Genomic DNA, 23,775 nt, shown 5'->3' on the forward strand with positions numbered 1-23,775 from the left:
GTCGGTCAAACAGATTTCGAAACATTCTGGCCGAGAATACCAGTTTATGGCAGAATTGCGCAGTCGACTTCAAACATTTTTTAAAAATTCATTTCTTGACAAAAAGAGCTGAAATTTATACGAGACACAGAAAATACCTTGAAATTAACTCAGTAAAATTTTTATACCAAAATTCGATCGTTTGGTCAGTCAAATACACATCGGAATCCACTGTCCGAACACCACAGATTTCATACTCAAAATTTCGAAATTTGAGTTTCTTCCACAATCATCCAAACAAAATTTTCTCATGCTTATAACACACAATCATGCTTGATAAGTCTCTCTTAACATGTTTGCACATAAACTTAGATTATTTACCAAGGATTCAAACCAATGGCGGATCCATGAACAAATTATCGTGGGGTCGAACAAGATAGTAAATATTTATTTAAAATAATTGTTTAAATTAATTATTTTTATAAATATATTTTTTAATATAAATAATTCATGCGAGTATCGATATTCTTAAAACAACATACTCCACTTTCTTCGTCCCGTTATAAGCGAGACTCTTCTTTTGGATACAAAATTTAAGAAAAAGACGTTTATGGAGCTAACTGAAGAAAGAATAAAATATGATCTTAGATAAAACAAAGATGCAAATAAATAATAAAGTAAGAGAGAACAATTATGTTATATTACGTATTTTGACAAAAAAAAATGACATACACATAGCATAATTTTTCTGTAACATACCAAATTTTTAAAGATTTAAAAAATTGAATATGAATAATAAGGTTGAAAATTTAAATTATAAAACTAAGAGTAGAAGAAATTAAGAAATATTTACTTTATATAAGTAGGTGGTTAATTTAGATAAATTGATTTTGATATACTGTAAAAAAAATATTACTACTACTATTTAACATTAATTGATAAGATGAGAAAATATTTTTAATGGACTTCTAAGAATTAATTCAAATAAAGAAAATATTTCAAAGCCCATTTTACAATTAGATAACATATTTAAGATATTTAATCTTTTAAACTTAGTTAAATTTATTGATGCCGGTTTATTCTATTTCACGAGTGAATATAGGGATGAGAAAACAATAATGACATCGCCAATACCATTCCTCTTTCTCTTCGAAAACAAAAACCGCGGAAGGACTCTTCCCCTCCAACTCCTTCGTTCTCGACGATAGTCTACCTATCCGGCTGCCTCACTTCCTTCCTTTCTCTCTGATCAGTCTCCTCATCATCTCACACAGCGTGAGGACGTGAGGTGGGGGCGGAGACGTGAACGCCGTAGGGTCGGAGGCTGAAGAAAGTAGCTTTCCGGTGCACTCCGTGGCAGGTGGTGGGGTCGGCCGACCCCGCCCGACCCCACCTGGATCCGCCAGTGATTCAAACCAAACTTCACACAACTTAATTAAAATCACATAACTATCAAAGTTCTAAAGCAAACTTACTTTCCCACCGATTAACTTTGCGATCTATGATTCATACACCCTCTATATGCATGTAGGATTCTAGAATAAAGTTTCAATGAAGGAGATGAGAAGAAAATCTTAGTTATACCTTCTTGAATCAAGAAAAACGAACGGTAGAAACAAACGTTGACACGATTCGTCCCTCTCCCTTCACCGCTGCCGCCGCTGCCACGAATCCGCCGTCGCGGATCCGCAGCGCCGCCGTCCACCGTCGCCGCCTCCGGCGGCGCTCTCTCTCTTTCTCTCTCTTCTAACTCTCGGTTTTCCTTCTCTCGTTTTCTCTCTCTCGGATTTCTAAATTAACGTCAAAGAAATGAAATGAAGGGAGGTGCTATTTATAGAAAAAAATTTTCATAAAAGACAAAAATTCACGTCTTTCCGTTTCAATGTGACGAGTAATTAATGCGGCATTGGAAAACGTGCCTGATGTGACGTGATTCTTATCCAATTGGAAAACGTGCCTGATGTGACGCGGTTCTTATCCAACTTTTCGTCTCGATTTGTTGTCGAAAGTGTATTTGATACGTGGTTTATTCTTTCGTGTAGGTAACGATTTAGCGGGTCGTTACATTCTACCCACCTTAACAGAAATTTCTTCCCGAAATTTGATCGTCTTACATAAACAACTCGGGGTACTTTTCTTCAAGGTCATCTTGTTCAGCTCACGATAGTCGATGCACATCCTCATCGTTCCATCCTTTTTTTTTCTTTACGAACAACACCGGCGATCCCCACGGTGTCACACTGGGTCGGATAAAACCCAAGTCTAACAATTCTTGCAACTAAATCTTCAACTCTGCCAACTCTTTAGGGGCCATTCGATATGGCGCCTTCGATACTGGCGCAGATCCTGGTTCCAAATCAATAGTGGACTCTAATTGTCTGTCGGTTGGCGGTCCAGGCAAAGCTTCTGGAAAACACATCAAGAAAAAATCTCGTACTACTGACACTTCTTCCACTCTCAATTCCTTCCTTTCCTCTCCGTTCAAGTACACAAGATACGCCGGACGCCCTTTCCTTATCATCATGGTTGCTCGCAATGCGGAGATTATAGAGGTTTGTCGATTTAAAGAAATCCCTTACAAAAATAGTCGGCTCGTCGCCAGGGGTTTGAAAAGAAATTTACCTCTAGCTGGTGCATCACTTTTACGCATGTCTGAGTATAGAAACTTATTTCCCCGTGTGCATTCGAAAAGCTCAACCCCATCCTTTTCTCCAAGTCTAGTATCAAGAACTCGAAAATTGATCAAGCAGTCTTACTTGGATATGAACTGAATTCAAAATTGTAGCAACACTGCTGAAGGTGTCTTAATCAGAAAGGTTGTAGAATTAATCAAGAAAACAAGAACAACACTTCTAGTTCGACTCTTTTAGATCTCATCACCAACTTGCAGAAATTGGTTTGAAAAAATAAGGCAGGGTCTAAGTTTCATTGATCTTGATCATGTTCATTCTGGAAATTAAGGTTTCAAATAAACTCATAAAGGTTGGGACTTTACTTCTGACGAGAGCTCGAAAGAATATGAGATAGGCCTTGAAAACAGGATGAAACTGAATCAGGTCTCAAATTCCATAGTAGGCTGCCAAATAAGATATTTCAATTGTCAAATCAAATTTGCAAAGTTTTGGCATCAATGAATGATGGTTCAAACATGTCATGACATGAGATGATCAATCGTGGGAGGATTTAGAAGCATAGACAAATGTCATGAGGTAGCACTGATCATGGTTCGACGACATCATGTTATTGAATAATGATGTCACATCAATGGATTCACAGGGTTGCAACCAACGTGAAGTGAACTTTTTAGGAAGATCGGCTAGATCAACCACGTTAAGGAAAAAGAGACACAATAGCCTTAACTTGGTGTTGCAGAAAGGAAATCATTGAGCATGAAACAATATCTGTAGTGAAACTGAGCTAAAAAGAATTTCACTTCTGCAAGGAAGAACTTGCCGCATGCATAGTTACGAAATAAAAAGGTGTACAAAAGTTCCAAGAAGAATATTCCATCATTTGAAGAAACATGTTTGGGAATGGGATCGTACTGAAAGTTATAACTGCAACCAACTTTAGAAATGAAGTTCAAAGGCGGAAGTTCATAAAGTCAAAATATTGTCCTTACAAAAGATGAATCAAAGAAGACTACTAATCAAGATGTCCAAAAATGACGAAGGCAAACACAATTTTCAAGAACTGAAAGTGAGTCATGACTCGATATAGGAAAAGAAATAACGTGCAATAATTGCGAATTGTGAGTCAAACAAGGTCGTAATTAGACAAAGGCTCACCGTTAATTGAAAGATTCCAAAAAGAATTTCTTATAATCCAAGTAAGTACTGTTGATTGAAATCATTCATTCCAGCTACGAGGGTCACGCTCTCACGTTCATCTTTCTGAGGCCGAACATGGTAACATCGTTCTACGAAACTGTTGATTCCAAGTTAAGATTCATCGTGTCGTTACAACTAATAACAGTATTCGGAAGCCATATCTTCATATATTCCTTGCACGTGATAATCGTCATTTTCTTAAAGCGTTGTAGTTATACTCGCGCTCTCAACATGATATAACGGTCATTTTCGCCGCATCGCCTCTTTTGAACGAAGATCGGATTTATCTATTAGATCGCAGGTATGATCTCTACATCCGTTGTAGGATTACATCATTTCGCATCTCTTCTTGCCTCGAACATTTTCTCGTTTGGAACATCTCTTCAATTTGCACTTCTTCTTTTCTTAAACTCTTTATCATATGCTACGTCTTTTCGCATTCTCCTTGTTCTCGTCATTCAGGAAAAAAAATTTGAATTTGTAATCATTCGATAAAGTTCGAGTTCACACCACATATTTCCATTTGTCATATCACTCGGAAAAGTGATATTGCAGTTGTCAACAACTAAATTCGATATCATTCAATCTAACATACTTCTTAGGCACTCTATGTTCGCATACAAAGTTCATAGCGTCATTCCAAGAAATAGAAAAAAAAAATTTCATGGTCCACCGGTCTCCATCCTCTATCTCGATCCTCTCGTCTCATATCTCGATAATTTGGAAATTTTGCCCCACTTTTCATTCTCGTCGTTTTCATTGCTCGGGGAAGCAATAGGTGAGTTTTCAAATTAGAACTACGGTCCGCGTGGTCAACTAGGTCTACATCTTCGGCACTCTAAGTTCACGACACATTTCATCATCTCGTAGATAATAAAATATCACAACAAGTACTATAACACACGACATTTTCACATCTCAAAGCAAAACACTTTCACACTTCTCATTATCATTCAAAACTTTTGAAATAAAATTTTCTTCAAACTCTCACACTTTCCTCAAAATTTTCACATCTCACTTTCATCTTTAGAGTAAAAGTTTTGACTCCAAACTCAAAACATACTTGAACATCCACTTTCATCACTCGTATAAAACACTCCATAGAGTAACGCTTCATACTTCGCACCTCATAACATATATAACATCACACTTCCATGGCTCAATTTTCCAATTGAAAAGGTATTTTTTTTAACAAATCATAAACACAACATTTTCCATTGATCAATTAATTTTCCCAAAAGAAAGAACTAACATATTTCATTTGAAGTTCAAAGATATTTTTTTTAAAATTTTTTTTTTAAAATTTTAACAACTTTCCACAATATAAACATCTGTATTCCAACAAAACACTCATGCACTTCACATATATGTTTGAAACAACATTCTTAGATTACTCATTTATTTTCTAAAAATTTTAACATTCTCAAAACAACTCATCAACTTTCGTCCTTCATGTAAAACACTCCATCATCCTATGTTGACAAGATCACGTCGTAGTACTTTCACACATATAAAACATACTTAGTCATCATACTAGTCTTGCTCATGCTCCATATAATCACACCATAACAATATCATGATTAACATACCACACGTGCTTAGATCATCTTGTCAATCATGCGCATACTTCACATAATAATACTATCACAACATCGTGTTCACAAATATAACACGTGCTTAAATTTTCATGTCAATCGTACTCATATTCCACATAATCATATCATCAAAATTCAGCTTCACGTATAACATTCATTCACATGCGTACACTTGCTAAAACATCCTCATCATATCATCATCAATTTCATACATCGATCTCACATTCTTTCAACAACTTAAAACATACCTCACTTTCTTTGGTTGAGCGTGATGCTTTGGATGTTGAGCCTTCGTGACACTTCCAGTTTAAGGTTTACTATTCTAGACTTAAGGTGAAAGAAGACTCTCGGACCAGAGCGAAAGAACGAAGCTCTGATACCACTCTGTCACGACCGCCCATACTAGGGGTGTTACAAACGAGGCGATCGTGACCAAGGGACAAACATTAAGAATAGCATTTAAGGATAACAGTTCATAAGAAAGCCTCAATTAGCTTAAAGAATAATATTTTAGTTCAAAAATATAGCAGCGGAAATAAGGTTTCTAAGAGAGTCTAGGATGACGCCTATGTATGAAGACACAACGCATCCAAAATCCCTAGGCCGACTCAACATCCACCGCAACATCCCGCTCAACCTGCACATAGGGAAAACACATGCAGAGCTGAGTACTTGTTGTACTCAATGGGCTCATGCCGAAAACATTTTCATAAAAACAGTTATGTCATCCATACCAGTGATCTCGAGTTTTATGTGAAGTTAAGAAATATCACGAGAACACAAAAACATTTCAAAGTCTGGCCAGACAATCAATCTCCCCACTTTCTCATCAATCATTCAATCACATTCCCTTTCCATAGTGCGACGAAAGTGTGGCCACACTATTCGCCCACGAGACCGGCCGACTAGCAAGGACGGCTCACGATCCCACTTGTGTACACAGCCTGATAGGGTTTGCGGCCCTACTCAGACCCGAATTCGTTTAACATAGCCCTGTGGCCTAATGGAGCGCACTCACAAACTAGGCATCAGGCACAATCTCATCATCAAAACAAACATGGCATGACATAACATTTTAAACCACCCTTATTACATCATAATCATACTTTTGAAAGCGTAAAAGAGTTTAGTAAAAGAAAGCCCACCTCGTTTGCTTAAACCATTCAATATCCAATTAAGGCAACCCTCGTTCCTCGAGCTCACGTATACTCAATCACCCTTGCCAATGACAACACAAATCAGTCTTTCGTAAACTTATATTATCATGCATGTCCTACTGTTCCCCTTTTTTTATCGTTCTCTCACCCATCCCAACATTCACCAACACAAGAAAGACATGTCATAATACTTTTCTCAAATCACACATGCATCATATAATTCATCAAACTTAGTACAAAAGATATTTCACATAACAACGAAACCGGCAGAACTGCGCGGTTGGCTTGTAAAAATCACCAATAATCGTTCCGACCTCATATGACGCTAAAATTTGGTCACAACACATTAGACACATTCAAGTTCACCCAGTTAAAATTTCACACCGAAATCATATCATTTGGTCAGTCAAAACATTATGCAAGTCTCTGATCGGAACATAAAAAAATTCTAGCAGCACTGCGCAGTTCATTTGAAAAATCCACCATAAATTCATACGATGTCCAATAAGGCTAAAATTTTCACAAGACTCAGAAGACACTTCAAATTTTCATCTAGTTCAAGAATCACATCAAACGGAGGTCATTTGGTCGGTCAAACAGATTTCGAAACATTCTGGCCGAGAATACCAGTTTATGGCAGAATTGCGCAGTCGACTTCAAACATTTTTTAAAAATTCATTTCTTGACAAAAAGAGCTGAAATTTATACGAGACACAGAAAATACCTTGAAATTAACTCAGTAAAATTTTTATACCAAAATTCGATCGTTTGGTCAGTCAAATACACATCGGAATCCACTGTCCGAACACCACAGATTTCATACTCAAAATTTCGAAATTTGAGTTTCTTCCACAATCATCCAAACAAAATTTTCTCATGCTTATAACACACAATCATGCTTGATAAGACTCTCTTAACATGTTTGCACATAAACTTAGATTATTTACCAAGGATTCAAACCAAACTTCACACAACTTAATTAAAATCACATAACTATCAAAGTTCTCAAGCAAACTCACTTTCCCACCGATTAACATTGCGATCTATGATTCATACACCCTCTATATGCATGTAGGATTCTAGAATAAAGTTTCAATGAAGGAGATGAGAAGAAAATCTTAGTTATTCCTTCTTGAATCAAGAAAAACGAACGGTAGAAACAAACGTTGACACGATTCGTCCCTCTCCCTTCACCGCTGCCGCCGCTGCCACGAATCCGCCGTCGCGGATCCGCAGCGCCGCCGTCCACCGTCGCCGCCTCCGGCGGCGCTCTCTCTCTTTCTCTCTCTTCTAACTCTCGGTTTTCCTACTCTCGTTTTCTCTCTCTCGGATTTCTAAATTGACGTCAAAGAAATGAAATGAAGGGAGGTGCTATTTATAGAAAAAAAATTTCATAAAAGACAAAAATTCACGTCTTTCCGTTTCGATGTGACGAGTAATTAATGCGGCATTGAAAAACGTGCCTGATGTGACGTGATTCTTATCCAATTGGAAAACGTGCCTGATGTGACGCGGTTCTTATCCAACTTTTCGTCTCGATTTGTTGTCGAAAGTTTACTTGATACGTGGTTTATTCTTTCGTGTAGGTAACGATTTAGCGGGTCGTTACAGATGCAGTGGCGGACGCAGAATTTTAATGGTGGGGTGCCCAAACCAGTGTTCCTAGTACTACGGTACTTTTTATATTCCGACGAATTAGAGAATCAATTATAAAAGATAGAGATATGTGTAAAATGGTTGTTGATAGACGCAACGGCAACGTAAAAAAATAACTTTATCGAAAAAGAGAGTTTTAAAAAATAAATAAAACAAAACATAAATTATTGAAAGAAAGAAAGACTTGAATTGAATTCTAAATTGTAGGATAAAAAAATGTAGAAAAAAAGTGATACTATAAATAAGAACACATAAAATAAAAAATAGAGAAATCAATGTAAAATGTAAGAAAAAAATTAGTAATTGCTATTATAGTGAGAATAAGACTCTCAAATGTAGGAGAGTGTTATATTGCAAATTCAATATTTAATTGTTAACTACAATTAAATAATAGTCATTAAATATTCAAATCAAGGCTCTAGATCATCAGTCCCGTAATGTCAATACGATCAACAAAAAACGTAAATAGGTATTAACGTCAATTTACAACAAATTAGTTGTAACTAACTTTTTAAAAATATCTCACAACTTAAAACGCATATAACTTTCTCGATTTAAATTATTTTTTCGCACAACATATATCAAATTAAAGATAATTTCATAATGATTCTAACGAGATCTCACTTGCATATGTTCTGATGTCAAAATTTAAAAAAAAAATCAAAAATTTTCATAAGTTTCGTTAACATCTTTATATCAATACAATGCTTGTACAAAATGTCAATATGATATTGTATGGACATTGTCATGTCTTTGTGTTGATGTACTATATCGACATTGTGTTTCTAAACCCTAAATTAGTTGTAGTTAGTAATTAAATGATTAGTTAGCAATTGATCACTCCCCTCAAATGTATATATTAAAGTATAATTTTTATAAGAAACAAATTCAAGTAAGAAACATAAGGGAAAATAAAGATGTAGGAAGAATCAAGAAAAAATGGCTACACTCTTAAATTAGGGGGTTGGGGGTTGTTTTTGCTGGGAATTGATCTCTTGCCAATCACTTGCCATGGCAGAAAAGAAGCCAACTGCACAACATAGTTATTTAGCATTATTGTTAATATACTACTCCAATAGGGTGTGATTGATGTGAGTAATAAGATATTACTCTATAAAATCAATGGTCAAATGAATAAATTAATGTAATAAATGGTACAATCTCATTGGTTGATAATTTTTTTAATTTATATATCTTCTATAGTATTATATATATTGAATTAATTTTTGAAAAATCTCTAATTGAATATTCTCTTGTGGAAATAGTAGTATTTTTCCTGAGCCTATTTATTAGGTGTTACACATGCTTATTGCCTCTCATGACTCGGTCAACGAACCGCTGAGCAACGTACTGCTAACCGGCGTGTCAGTGGTTCCTAAATGCTAAAATACAAAAATAAATATTTCCTCCGTCCTCAAAGAGTATGAACTATTTCCTTTTTCATCCGTCCCTAAAGAGTATGAACTTTTTAATTTTGAAAAATTCAAACAACATACTACCTCTACACATCATTTTATTTACAACTTATATCATTATCATTAACACTTATATCATTATAATAATATGGACCCAACTCTTCACTAACATTATTTCCACTACCATACCTCTCTCTTTCTCTTACTTTTCTCCTTATTTATTAAAACACGTGTCGAACCCAAAGTTCATACTCTTTGGAGACGGAGGGAGTAAAATTAAATAAAATAAAAACTAAAATGGTACCTTAGTTAGGTTGCCTCCCAACAAGAGTAACAGTTACAATCATTGGCACTCTGGAAGCTCACTCTAGCGGGGTGGGATGATAGGCCTCTGAATTTCTAGTCAAAAGAAATTCTATTAGATCCGATTTCGAAAAATTCAAGTCGAAAGTATTTATTTCGACTCAATTTGTTAATCTAATTCGGATTACATTTGTTCAGTTCTATAAATAGATATTCGTTTTCCAATTTTGGGTAAAGGATGACGATGACGATGACGATGACGCGTGCACAAGCCTACAAAAGCAAATTCTTTTGAAAATAGAAGAAAAATTAGCGAATCCCTAATTTCGAATTTCCCCTTCTGATTGAATCGAAGCCATGTCGCACTTCGGCAGATCTGGGCCGCCGGACATCCGAGACACCTTCTCCCTTCTCGTCCTCAATATCACTTTTCGTATTCCACTCATCCCCTTCTTCACTTGCCTTTTTGTTGTTAATTCATCTCGTTTTTCTTATATTCGTGGAATTATTCAGGTACTACGGCGGATGATTTGTTTCCACTCTTTGATAAGTATGGCAAAGTCGTGGATGTGTTCATTCCCAGGGACCGGAGGTAATGCTTTTGTATGTTTGCATTGGTGTGTATTTGTGCGTGAATAATGCAAGCAAAATCTGAGTAAGTTTATTTGGGGATTATTTTGTTTGTGGTTGTATTGGAACATTGTTTGAGAGATAATTCAAATGGTGGAAATTTTTGTGCTGGATTAATATGATTGGTACATGTGTGAGTACAAGGAACTCTTTTTGTGATTTCAAATTGTTTATCTCTGTGTAAGTGTAATTTCACAATGTCAATTTGTGAGCTGAACTGCTTAACACCTTATACATGTAATGTAATATTCGTGTTAAATGTCTTTAAATATGTTTTGGAAATGTGTTCTTTCTTATATCAGAACGGGGGACTCGAAGGGCTTTGCTTTTGTACGATATAAATATCAAGATGAAGCTCAGAAGGCTGTTGAGAAGCTAGATGGTGAGTTGGAATTATTTTTTGGGATAGTTTGTATGATAGTGTAAATCTCCACTTCTCTGTCGTCTGAGAATGATATACTGTGTGGTGCAGGAAGAGTTGTTGATGGGAGAGAAATAATGGTTCAGTTTGCTAAATATGGGCCCAATGCTGAACGGATGTGAGATTTCTCTTCTTCCTTTTTAGAGTTGCAATTTTAAGTTTTGAATAGGGGGGTTTTGGTTGAATTATCTATATATGATTTCATATTTTGTTTGGTGCGCCTATCAATGTTGAGAACTTGGAGTTATATCTTCAACAAGTACTAAACTTTCATTTAGATATCATAGGTTCCTCGGAATACCAAGACTAACAAATCTTTCTGGTTTTTATCAGTCATAGAGGTAGGATTGAGGAACCTGTTTCCAGGTTGAGGTCCAGAGGAAGGTCAAGAAGCCGCAGTCCTCGCCCGAGGTAGGGAACCTTGGTTTTATGCTTATTTGTGATCATTGGAAATAATAATTTGTTTCATGAGGTGTGTGTGTGTGTGTGTATTGATTTGTCTAAGTATATGTTGATACGTGTTCTACTGGATAATTACTACTCCCTCTGTCCACGAATTAGAGTCTCGTTTTTCCATTTTGGTCCGTCCACAAATAGGAGTCCTGGTTTATAATTACCATAAATGGTAAAGAGACCCCACATTCCACTAACTCATTCCACTCACATATCATTTAAAACTAATATATACAAGTGAGACCCCTATTCCGCTAACTTTCTTCCACCCACTTTTCTTAACGTTTCTTAAAACCCGTGCCGGATAGAAATGAGACTCCTATTCGTGGACGGAGGGAGTATTTGCTTATTTGTTTTACTTTAATACTCCCTCCGTTCTGTCATAGCTGAGGTGTTTCTTTTCGGCACAAAGTTTGAGAAAAAAAATGTTGTGTTAAATAGAGGGATAGAAAAGTAAGAGAGAGAATAAAATATAAAAGTTAATAAAGTAGGTAGAGAAGGAAGTAGGAAATGAGAAGTGAGTTAATGATTACCGTATAGGGTTATGATTCAACTATGAAGTAACTTCCCAAAATGGAAAATGACTGAACTATGGTGGAATGGAGGGAGTATCATTAATGCCTACTTTTAATTATTAGTCAAAATTGATAATGACTTTTTCTCTAATGCAAGACAGGACATTTAGCATTGTTTGTCTAAGCTTATTGTAGACATCTTATATGCCCCAACATCTTTATAAGATGTTTCAAGAGCTTATAAGTTAGAGAGATAGAGAGAAAGAATCATGAATGGGGGTGAGATGAAATGGGAAGGTTATATGATAGAAATAACAAAGATAATGGGGTTATTTTTATAAATTGGTTATTGCTCATAAGATGATGAAAAAATAAGATGCGTTGATAAAGTTATCTTTTTAGGAGCTGAAGAGCTATTGGTAGGGATGTCAATCCAACCCAAAATATGTGGGTCGGCCTGAATAGCCCGGTAAAATTAGTGGGTTAGGGCTGTAATTTTGTACCCCGAATACAAAACGGTAAACGGGTTGGCCCGAATGGGTTGCAGGTCAGTCCGACGGGATACAACTTTTAATTAAAAAATATTAGGTATTAGGGATTTTTTGTATTTTTGAATTTCATGTGGCACAATCATTAGTCTTCTTCAATCTTCATTCTACACTTTTCCAATCGATTCCACACTATCAACTTTCTAGTTCCACCCCGTTTCATTATTCTATCATTCCATCATCTGTCACTACTGTCTTACCACCACCAAAGCCAATCAAGACAAAATTAAAAACTAACCCCATCAAAATCTCAATATGTTTATCATTTTAATAATTATTCATGTAAATTATGATTTTTAATTTTCATAAAGAATTAAATATGAACAATACCAAAATAATGACACGAACACAAGCTTTAATTTAAATTGATTGATTTAATTTTGATTTATCTTTGTTTATGTTGTAGTTATCGAGAAGAAAGACTTCTCTTCAACTATTATTGAAGAAAACTATGAAAATTTATAAGATTATATATAATTCTAAAACTAAGAATAAAAAATATCTAAAATTTAAAATCATTTTATAGAGGAAAATTTCGATACAAGAGATTATTTTTTAAAGTTTTTTGGCCCGAATAGCCCGATCGGTTAGCCTCAAATAGCCCGGCAACCCGAGTGGGTTGGCCCGAACCCGAACGAGTTAGCCCGATTGACATCCTAACTGTTGGAGCTTATGTTTAGATCTTAATATCTTATATGCAGTTTAGGTACTTATTTCGGCAAACATTTATCAGGAGCTTATAAGCAGTGTTGTTTCTGACCTATTGCCTTGTATTCCTCAAGAGCTTAATTCCACTGGATTGATTACCGGGACAGGGACAGGGACAGGGCTCGCAGTAGGAGAAGCGACAGTAGAAGTAGAGATAAAAGCGAGCATGACTATCCTCATGACAGGCACAGAGATAAGCGATACAGGAGCAGGAGTAGGTCTCGAAGCCGGAGCCTTAGTGGAAGTCCTGGTTATCGTAGAGAACGTGGAAGAGGAAAATATGATAAAGATGATGATGAGAGACGTAGACGGAGTCCGTCTTATAGAAGGTATATCTTTTAACACAATCCAACATTTAAGTTTCATTAGTTTCTACACTTTAAAAAATATTTTTGATTGTGCTTTGTTGTGTATGAAAGTGCTTCTCCTATTCGGCGAAGTCCCAGTCCTCGTAGGAGCCCATCTCCAAACAAAACACCTCCTTCTAGGGATGGAAGTCCTACCATGGATAGTTACAAAAAAGGGCCAAGCACATCTATAAGCCCCTCCCCACGCGGTCGTCCTGATTCTCCGAGCCCCCCTCCACGTAGTCGTCGTGTTTCTCGGAGCCACTCCCCACGTTCTGAGGCTGATGTAAGTTTTTGAAACTTCTTCCTATACTGATTGACAGAATTTTGTCTTCCCCAGATATGTTCAATCTTCCATGCTATGTTTTGACCAGGAATGAAGGAGCGAACTTCTTCATGTGGTATCGTTTTTCCTTTTTGCTGGCGTTACCGTTGCGTAACTTGATCTATCTTGTAATTATATCTATATGTGGCGGTAGTGGACTTACCCTTCTGATTTATGTTAGATTCTGCGCCTACTTAAAATAGTAATGTACCAGTCTAAACTCATACCTTTCTGAGGCGGTTTAATTTGTGATTTCAGTAGTTTTATCATTTTATGTGTTTCTTATTTTCTAATTATGTTCTTACCTAAATATATATGTTACTGATAACTTCACTTATATAGAACCCTTTTACCAGCCTTCTATAGTGTGTGTTCCTGAGGATAGTTGCTGGTTGACAAGATGATGCTTGCAGCTATTGAAGCTTCTTTTAGATGATACAGTAGATGTTGATGCAGCTTTTGTATTTCTCTTTCCCAGTAGCATTTCAAACCACTTGACGCGTAGGTATTTCTTTCCTGGTTACATGTTTGTCGATGTTCCTATGCTTGAGAGTGGTAAGATGTTGAACCTTTTTGGTGTGTGAGTTGATATGCTTCTTAATTGTGCTTATTAGTTGGAAAGGTTGCTATTTGAGAGGTGTGAGTAATGCCATGGTTATTTATATTGGACTCTATTTTCTACAATCCATTGATGCAAGGAAACTAGTATCAAAGCCTAAAGGAACACATGTAATCATCCAATTAAGTGCTAGTTTGAGAGAGAGAGGGTGTGTGATTATATAAAATGGAAGTCTGCATCATGTAGTATATCATAATATAATCCAGTTGATTACTTCATTTTGTGTGACGAAGTTATTTGTGTTACCTCTCACCTAACTTGCATATGTTATCACTGTTATTCTATCCACTAATAAGACAAATCTTGGAAATATTCTGGTGCCTTGTACAATTTATCTGTTGATGTATGCGTTAGATATGACAAACACACTATTATTTGATTAAGCAAGTTTGTGTGGTGAACTATAGGTGCCCCCTATTATTATTATTATACTAATGTTTATGGTTAAGCAAGTACTAATATGAAGCTTATCTATTAATTAATTTTTGTATGTAGAAAAGTGTGGATTAAGGCATGCATACGCGCGATCTGATGCGGTACATGTGTCATTTGATCAAAATCAGTAGTATTTCTTTCAAGTCTACTTTAATTTCTTGCATCGCACTCACGCATATTCAACTTTTTTAACCATCTCTTGTAAAGTCAATGCTATAAATTATTGCATTTGACTTTAACTTTTCACTTATTGTTCCTGGATTTCTATTCAAATCAACACTTTAATGTGATCATCGGTATACTACACAGAGCACAAATTTCATGTTAAATCCTTAGCAATCAATCATCGTGAGCTTAAAAACAGTACGAAAAGCTCAAATGTCGCAACGTTGTAAGGATTTGTTATTACCTTGATAAGAATATTTTGTAAAATTTTAATACTCCATATATATTTAATGAAGTTGGCTAAAGCTGTAACCGTGAATAACTAACACAAAAGTTGAATGTAACAAATCTACTTTTTCAATACTTTTATTTTTAATATTTTTGCGAAAAAATGAGAAATAAGTTTAAAAATAGCATGTCAGTTACAACCATATAAATGGATATTTAGCTTTAAAATCTAATAAAAAATAGAACTTATGTAGAAAAGGCTTACTGATTAAGTTATGCAATTATGAATGTCGTATATTTTCTCATATAAACCCCCAATATGTAATGTGTAGGAATAGTTCATATACACAATTGAAGCTACAAATTAAACGGTCAAATGACTTTGGTCTCACTTGCCATTAATTTATGGTGTAATAGTAAGAACGAAAACCACATTGAAGATGAAAAAGGTGGTTAAATAGTAGTATTAACTTGATGAAAAATATTAGGGCAAATATTTAGGAAAGATAAAAGTACGGAATTTCTCGTGGGAAACAGTGAATATAGTAATTGTATGAATGGAATGGTGTGAATAAAAATGAATTGACTCACGATTCCTGCCACCTTTACTGCATAATAGAGTATTCCTTTACTTGGATTTCACATTTTTCACATTTTTTAGGTTGGACTTTATGCAAAATCCAATGCAAAGTTGAAATTAGGCATGAATCCCTATGTTCTTCCCCCTACTTTAATTTCTTCTCACCCCAACTGTTTGTAATTGTATACTTACTCAATTTGCACAATGAGTATAAATTCTATTAAAATAATATTACTATATCTCCTATTGTCGAACTAATTTATAACTAGGATCTTGAGCACAACGGACGCATTGTCAGCAAATTTCTGGAGTAAGATCTGAACATATTAAATGGTACTCCTATAAAATAATGGATCTTTTACTTTCATACCCTAAATTATATGACCATTAAATTTGACATGAAATTGAAAATCTAAACTAAATCAAATTAAACGATGGGTTCCTCAACTCTGTATGTGGAATCCAAATCATAACCAATAAAAAGAAGAAGAAAAAAACAGAAAATTTTTTTATTAGATTGTTTTCATTGAGGGCTGCATTTCACAATTGTCATTATTATTACACCCTGTCCCTCAATTTATTTCTTGGCAGCATCATGATTCATGTCTGTCTACCTTATGGAAATCAATCCATACCATCATAATTAACAAAAGAATTCAACCATTCATAATAATCACTTCAACTAATTCTAATAGTTGAATACAAGAATATTTATTACAGCCTCCGATCATGTCAAATTAAATTTTTAAAAAAAAGTAGAATAAACATAGCTTTACAAGCATAAGAAAAAAAGAAGAAAAGTGAAAAATAAAAAGAAGAAATGATCAGAAACAAGAAGATTGGCGGGAATCGTAGTAGTAGCAGTAGTTTTTGAGCCTCCTTGGCCTGGTGGAGAAGAAGAGACCGTTTTTGAGGTTGAACCAAATCTTCTTCCTCAGCCTTCTTGCGGTTGTGAAGCGAACAGAGATGGCCTTTTTCACTCTGAAGATGGATGTTTTGATTCTATGGGAGACGCTCTGCTTCCTTGAAAACGTGTAGCTTCGCAAGAAGAGCTGCCTCTTCTCCACCTCTGTGTATCCCATCTCGCTCCCAAACACATATGTTTGCAATTGCGTTCTCATATATATATATATATATATATAGTCGTCTATGCGTAAACCATCTGAATAATTTACACAGAGAGAAAGAGGAGAGAGACGGTTCTGAGAAATAGAAGGGTCGATCGGTATATATATATATATATATAAAAGGGAGAGGAGAGGAGAGGGGTTTGTTTGTTGGCGCCTTTTTATTTATTATTATGCTTCCACTTTAATTTTGGGGGCTATGTTTTTATTTTTTTTAGAATCATGTTTCTTATACAGGTATGTTTAGGAAAATCATATTTTTAAGATACTATTATTTTAAATATTTGATTCTTGTGATATTTCAAATTTATATTTATATATTTTTCATGAAAAATCTGAAATATTTTATTGATGGCATTTTGTGAATTAAAATAACAATATTTTGTTAGAGATCACTTCGACAATTAATTTGAAACCTATTTATCAAGGTCAAAAAAAAGCTAAGTATCTTACTTAATTTGAAAAATAATTGAGGTTTAGTGTCCATTTTGATATAATTTTTTTCCCTCCATTTAGCATTTTTTTTTCGATGTATCATACATGCACTATTGTTTGGTAAGCTATTGGAAATTGAACAATATTTTGTGGTATACATCACAATCTTAAAAACTTATCAAGTCTCTATAGATCATTTTAATTTGTATTGACATTACCATTAGATCTCTTTTTTGCAATAGAATGGTGAAGTAGGGGTAGGGCGGTGTACCATGTAAAGATGATTTCATGGGCATTTTGGTCCTTTTACATATGTACAATGAATAGCTTATATAGTTGGAGTTGGTAATAGTAGTAGTAGTATATTAATATAGGCAATAGGAAATCTTGAGCCAAGGATTTAATTTGCTTCCTGTCTCAATAATACAGTATTAATTAGGATTGGACCACCATCCACATTTTCTCTACCTTTGCCTTTAATGTCTTATTCTGTTTCCTAAAGAAGTTTCTTATAAGAAATAAATAAGGGGGAAGAAAAGAAAAATGTTTTGAATTTTATAAATTTAAGGCCTCTTTTATTCAAGAAAAGGATTTTACAAAATGATAAAATATTGTCCGTTGGAACCTAATTAATCACACAAGAGTTTAGAAAAAAAAAAATCATATCTAACGATATGGTTATAACTTATAGTAATTAACTTTATCAAAATTTTATTTCGTTTTAATTCGAATTTTCATCTGTGAAACAATCTGAAATGAAATTTTATCCCCTCTATTTGAAAAGCAATACTTTCTATGAAATATCTACTTCTCCGTCCCAAGATATTAGACTCGTTTCTTTTGGCACAAGAATTTAGGAGGTGTTGTTTAGTGGTGTAAGTGGAGTTGGTAATAAAATAGATTTTTGCCATAAATAGAAATGACTAAAGTATGTTGGGACACCCCAAAGTGGTATACAAGTCTAATATCTTGAGACGGAGTAACATTGACAAAAGGGAATATTCTCTTTTCTTGGCAGTGAGTAAATTAAAATTCTCCCTATATCTATATGATAGTGTCATGTAAATAAATAAGTATATCTAGCATTATTATATGAATATAATAATTTTTAAAATAAGAAACATAACTTATTATTTTTATGTTAGGCCTAATGTTGATTAATAAATAGCTTTCAAGAGGGGGAAGTAGTTAAATATTTTTGAAGTTTATATATATTTTAGATGTTAAACAATGTATCATGGAATTATAAAAGAAAGTAAGTGACACTTGTACAAAACAAAACACTTCATGGATAAGGATTCGTAAACAAAGATTTCTTTTGCGGGCAAGAAAGAGATTGTTACGATCCCCCTATATCTTAGGATTCCCCAAATATTTAGTTATCTTTTTATTATTCCCCATATCTTTTGATTCATAGTATATTTTCATATCTTGTTTTCTTGTTCCCTAAGCTAGTATTCTAGTATTATAAATAGGGCTAGGTTGTTATCTTTTTATTCATTGAATGAAGAAATAATATTCCCACATTACTTGTGCAATACTCCTTATCAAACCTTGAAGACTGCCGACGGAGGAAGTTCTCCGCGACAGCCACGAATTGAGCCGCCGACCCCAACGTTCGGGGCGCCGGATTGGTGTGTTGCGAGTGTAATCGCAGGATTTCTTCGTTAAGAGAATTGTGCTCTTAACAACTGGTGATTTCATTGGAACTCTCCATGGACGGCAACGCTCAAGTGTTGATTGGTGACACATCGCGGCGTTTCAAGGCCGGCGGCCGACGCAGCGATAGCAACCCACGGCTGCCCCATCGCGATACATCGGAGGGCAGCAATGCACAGCGTGCCGCTGCAGGGGCGGGCGATCTTTCGCCCCAAGACGTGGAATTAATCCTAGCACGTTTCGATCTGATGGAGTTTAGATTGGATTCGATGGAGAGGCGGGTCGATAAGTTAGAGGCAATCGATCGACGTGTGACAAAATTGCAGGCATCAAAAGCAGCGTATCGACATTACTCGTCCAACTACGATATTGTTCCCTATCAGCAACCTACTCGTTTTCGCCCCCGCCATGAACAGCCTCCCGGCTGGCCGCCACCGCAACGCTCACCCCCAAGTTGTTGGCCCGCACAGCGGCGTCGGCACGCCTCCGAGAGGCAGCAGCAGACACACGCTTATAGGCAGCAACACGAACCTGTTGTTGCACATATGGAGCCCCTCAATCGGTTTAGCAATTCCCCGGCAGCCACCACCCAAAGCCGATCCTGCCACGAGCAGCCCACTGTTGTGCTACAGCCGCTGCTCAGTCCGACAAGTCTCCAACGCTCACCAATACCACCGATGGCATCTGCTGTTGTCCCACCTCCCTCCTCGCATCTACCAAGTACCCGCCTGACTACGCAGCTTGTTTCTTGTGAAGAGATGCACTTGGGAGTTGAAGGTGATTCACAAGTGTTAAATCAAGGGGACTTGCAGCTCAACGGGATGAAATTAGTAGATGAAGAATTGTGTTATGAAACCGAATTGATTATTCCCATCCACCATTCTTCAAGTCTTGATCAAGAACTCGATGCTCATCACAAAACGGAAGAAAATAGTTCCTTGAACTGGATGTGTAGTTTTCTTGATGAGGTTGATGAATCAAAATCATCCCTATTAAATGATAATCATGATAAGGCCACTTGTGATAATGATGAGTTCACAGAGATGGAATGTCATTCTGTGAAGATAAGTGACGAGTCAGATTTGCAGGGGGATAGTTCACAGCAGATGTATTTGGACTCTGATGATGATTATGAAGATGATAGAGTAGATGGTGAAGGGAGGCGTTCCCACAACATCACTACTGCAGAGCTCCCGTGGTTAAAAGTCCTTGTGCAGCGTTTCATGGAGGACAAGCAGTTTGGGGGACGTAGGACTGATGCTGACGTCGGGAGTCGGTGCATGATCCGGAGCCTCCTCCAAGTCCCAGCCATCAAGGATGATTTTGTGAAGACGAAGGCGAGAGAGGATAGAGACGGCGTAGAAATGATGGTGATCTTGTTCCAAGTCGCATTCGATCCAGGAGGTGACGTTTCAATGCTTGTGTTATCGAAAAATTAAGTGACATAATTGAAAATGAACATAAAAAATAAAAAAATGTTACAACCTACATAACTCATGTGTCTTCTCAAATTCTATGTCCAATCAAAATTCGTTAATTAAAAAGCTATCTTAATGCTTAGCTATAAACTTACATTTGTTACACTGATTCTAAGCAAATTATCTGACCAACGTTAAACGTCGCCCTAAACTCCAACTAACAGAGTGTTATGACGCAGTTAACATTGTTTGCTAAGTTACTCTTTTAATAGTATATTTTCCATAGTAAGTTTTGAACATATCTTAATGTCAAGTGATTGTAGTATTTTAATGTATTAGTCATCAAGAATTTTATCCCAAGGTTTTTTTGACAATTTTTTCGAAAAAAAAAACAAATCCATCCAAACTAGTTTGCTTAAGTGAGTTTCAGTGCAATTCTTAATTTTGTTTTTTTTTCTTCTATAAACGCTTAAATATATAAAAGTGATGTTTATGTAAGATAATTTGGAGTGAATCCCTGACAAAAAAAATATAATATTTTGATTGAAGAAAACAAATAAATTCAAAGTCATGACATTCATTTATAGAGCTATAATTAAATTGACTAAGTAAGTATCATATTTTTCATGTCACCAACTAATCTTGTTTTCCCCCTTTTTAATCCTTTCTGTTTTGCGTATTGACATCATTTCATAAAAAGGATCTACCAAAAGTTAAAAAGGAAAATTAATCCAACGCGTTTCAAAGTTCAAAGTTCAAAGTTCAAACTCCCAAATCACATGGTAAACTGGCGAAGAAGTTACAATAGTTGTACATTAATTATTCAGCACCTAATATTTGGTCAAACTAAGTAGCCTATCCTATAAGTGCAGGCTAATCCTTTTATTTAAACATAATCATTTTAATCCTACTACAACAAGATAGAAATACTTCATTTATTTTCTAAACCACCTAGCATTAATTTCTATTCATTTCAGAAAACGATTGGGCTTCACCTAGGCATGCACACGGTTCGAAAACCGCCGGTTCCGATTCGGAACCGGAGGTTTTTTTTACACGGTTCAAGATTTCCTTGAACCTGAACCGGTCCGCCAAGGTCCTCGACGGTTCCGGTTCAAAAAACCGGCAGTTCTGGCGGCGGTTCAAAACCGCCGGTTCCGGGCCGGTTCGGCTGTTCCTAAATTTTTTTTCTTCTTATCGTTTTATTGTTTATTTTAACGAGACTACAAGTCACAAGTCACAACTTATAAGTTACAATTTACACTTAATGATGGACTTGAGCCTTTGGGTTGAAAATAGAGTGCATTGGATGATTCCCTTTTATAGCTACATATTCTTGGATGTGTTGCTCTTTCTTTCAATGTGGGATAAAACTCCTTGTTTATAACTACATGATACATCTCCATCATCTTTGTTTATATTAGTTTATATCTTGACTATCTTCTATTATTATAACTTAACAACAAATATAATTACATAAATATTATTCTTTAATTCTTTATCATTATCGATTTGTTTGTGTATAAGTTTATGTGTATGTTAACTAATAAATACCATTATACACATTAAGAGAATAATTATTATACAAATTGTATTAATCTAGCGATAACTATAATATGAATAATTATATATCTATATACAAATCATATTACTCAATAAGTGTATATTCGTATCTATCAAGAATATATTCACAAATAATAATTTTATTTATATAAAATATACTACATCTATTAGAATAACAACTATTATACAAAATCATACTATTAGTCTACTACTAATATATAAATATATAAACTATATTATACCACTAAACAAATCATTCTTTAGTTATCTATTTTTATCATTATTATACCAATTATATTAAATGTTATTTTTTTCACATTTTAATCAATATATTGAGAAAAATTAGCAACATACTTATATTTAAATCCAATTATTTGAACACGTCCACATTCTATAAATATACAAATTATTAACAACATGTTTGGTTCGAGTTAGGATTGTCGTGCCAAAAATTGATTAACTTTTCAATAATTGGATTAAAATGTCGAACCTGACCAAAAAAGTTGTCGAACCAAACATGTTGCTAATTTTTTATAATCAACATACTTACATACCAAAAATTGTCGTGCCAATAATTGAGAATTTCTTTAATAGGTCAGGTTCGAGTTATGCCTTATTGGATTGTGTTGTTATCAAGTTGATCTGATAACGACTCAATCCACACAATTTGTCATCCTAACCAGAAGAAAAACCAAAAATCTCCAACATATACATTAATCCCTTTAGGTGAATCAAACCATCAACTTACTAATTAAAGGGAAAAAAGAAATTTTTGAAGATTTTAGAAACACCGCTTATTACATGATATTTGGTAGAAAAATCATGAATAGGTGGGAAATCTTAAAATTTGAGTTGAAGTACGAAAAACTCATCTAAAGTAGTGATGAGAATGAGATAATCAAGACAGATGCAACCAACCATCCACGAAGCATGCTTTGTCTTATTCTATTTTCTTATTCTCAAACTCATTTGTTCTATCGCAGCACATTTTGATAAAAAAATATATTAGTGTACATCTTCAATTAAACTTCACTGTATTACAATAATTCATTCATCACGTTGAAGATAAAATTATAATATATGCATTGAGCAATAAGATTGGTGGGACACAATGTCCAGATTAATAATGTGATTGAATCCGGTGTTAATTTTAATGGTGCAAAAAGGTTTATTTAATTTGTAACATGATATTTTGGCTCAATTATGTGGTCAGACTAGTCACACTTGAAGCTAATATAGACACATAATTATGTGGTCAGACTAGTCACACTTGAAGCTAATATAGACACATAATATACTTCTTCTTGTAATTATATACTCTCTTTCCCTTCACATCGTACTACTCACACTTTTCATTTTGACAATATAAATTTAAACATGAGTAATTATGTAATTAATTTATAATTTTAAGTGTAATAAGACAACATTTAATAAGAAAACACTTAATTAACTCTAATATCTTAATTATATACTATAATTCTTACTTAAATTAGAAATAATGCAAATAGTTTGGGACAATCCGAAAATAAAATGTGCAAGTAGCACGGCACACAGAGTACTTTAAATTTTATAATTTCGCAAAAGTTTCTCAGCATTATTGTTTATAACAGGGAAATAAACAATAGTGTTTGCCAGAAATAATACTACTAGTTCATTGGAGGATG

The 23,775-nt window shown here is 35.0% G+C and overlaps 1 protein-coding gene across 1 annotated transcript; it reads left to right on the forward strand.

Moving 5' to 3' along the window:
- The first annotated feature begins 9,967 nt into the window (after positions 1-9,967).
- LOC121758643 (serine/arginine-rich splicing factor SC35-like) lies at positions 9,968-14,151 on the forward strand. The gene is made up of 8 exons (XM_042154021.1): positions 9,968-10,368; positions 10,449-10,527; positions 10,868-10,947; positions 11,038-11,104; positions 11,320-11,397; positions 13,318-13,539; positions 13,630-13,843; positions 13,932-14,151. Exons 1-8 carry the CDS (start codon positions 10,293-10,295, stop codon positions 13,935-13,937), a joined length of 822 nt encoding a protein of 273 aa, XP_042009955.1. The 5' UTR covers positions 9,968-10,292; the 3' UTR covers positions 13,938-14,151.
- Positions 14,152-23,775: the final 9,624 nt, after the last annotated feature.

This window comes from Salvia splendens, chromosome 12 (genome assembly GCF_004379255.2).
Source record: "Salvia splendens isolate huo1 chromosome 12, SspV2, whole genome shotgun sequence".
Lineage (NCBI taxonomy): Eukaryota > Viridiplantae > Streptophyta > Magnoliopsida > Lamiales > Lamiaceae > Salvia > Salvia splendens.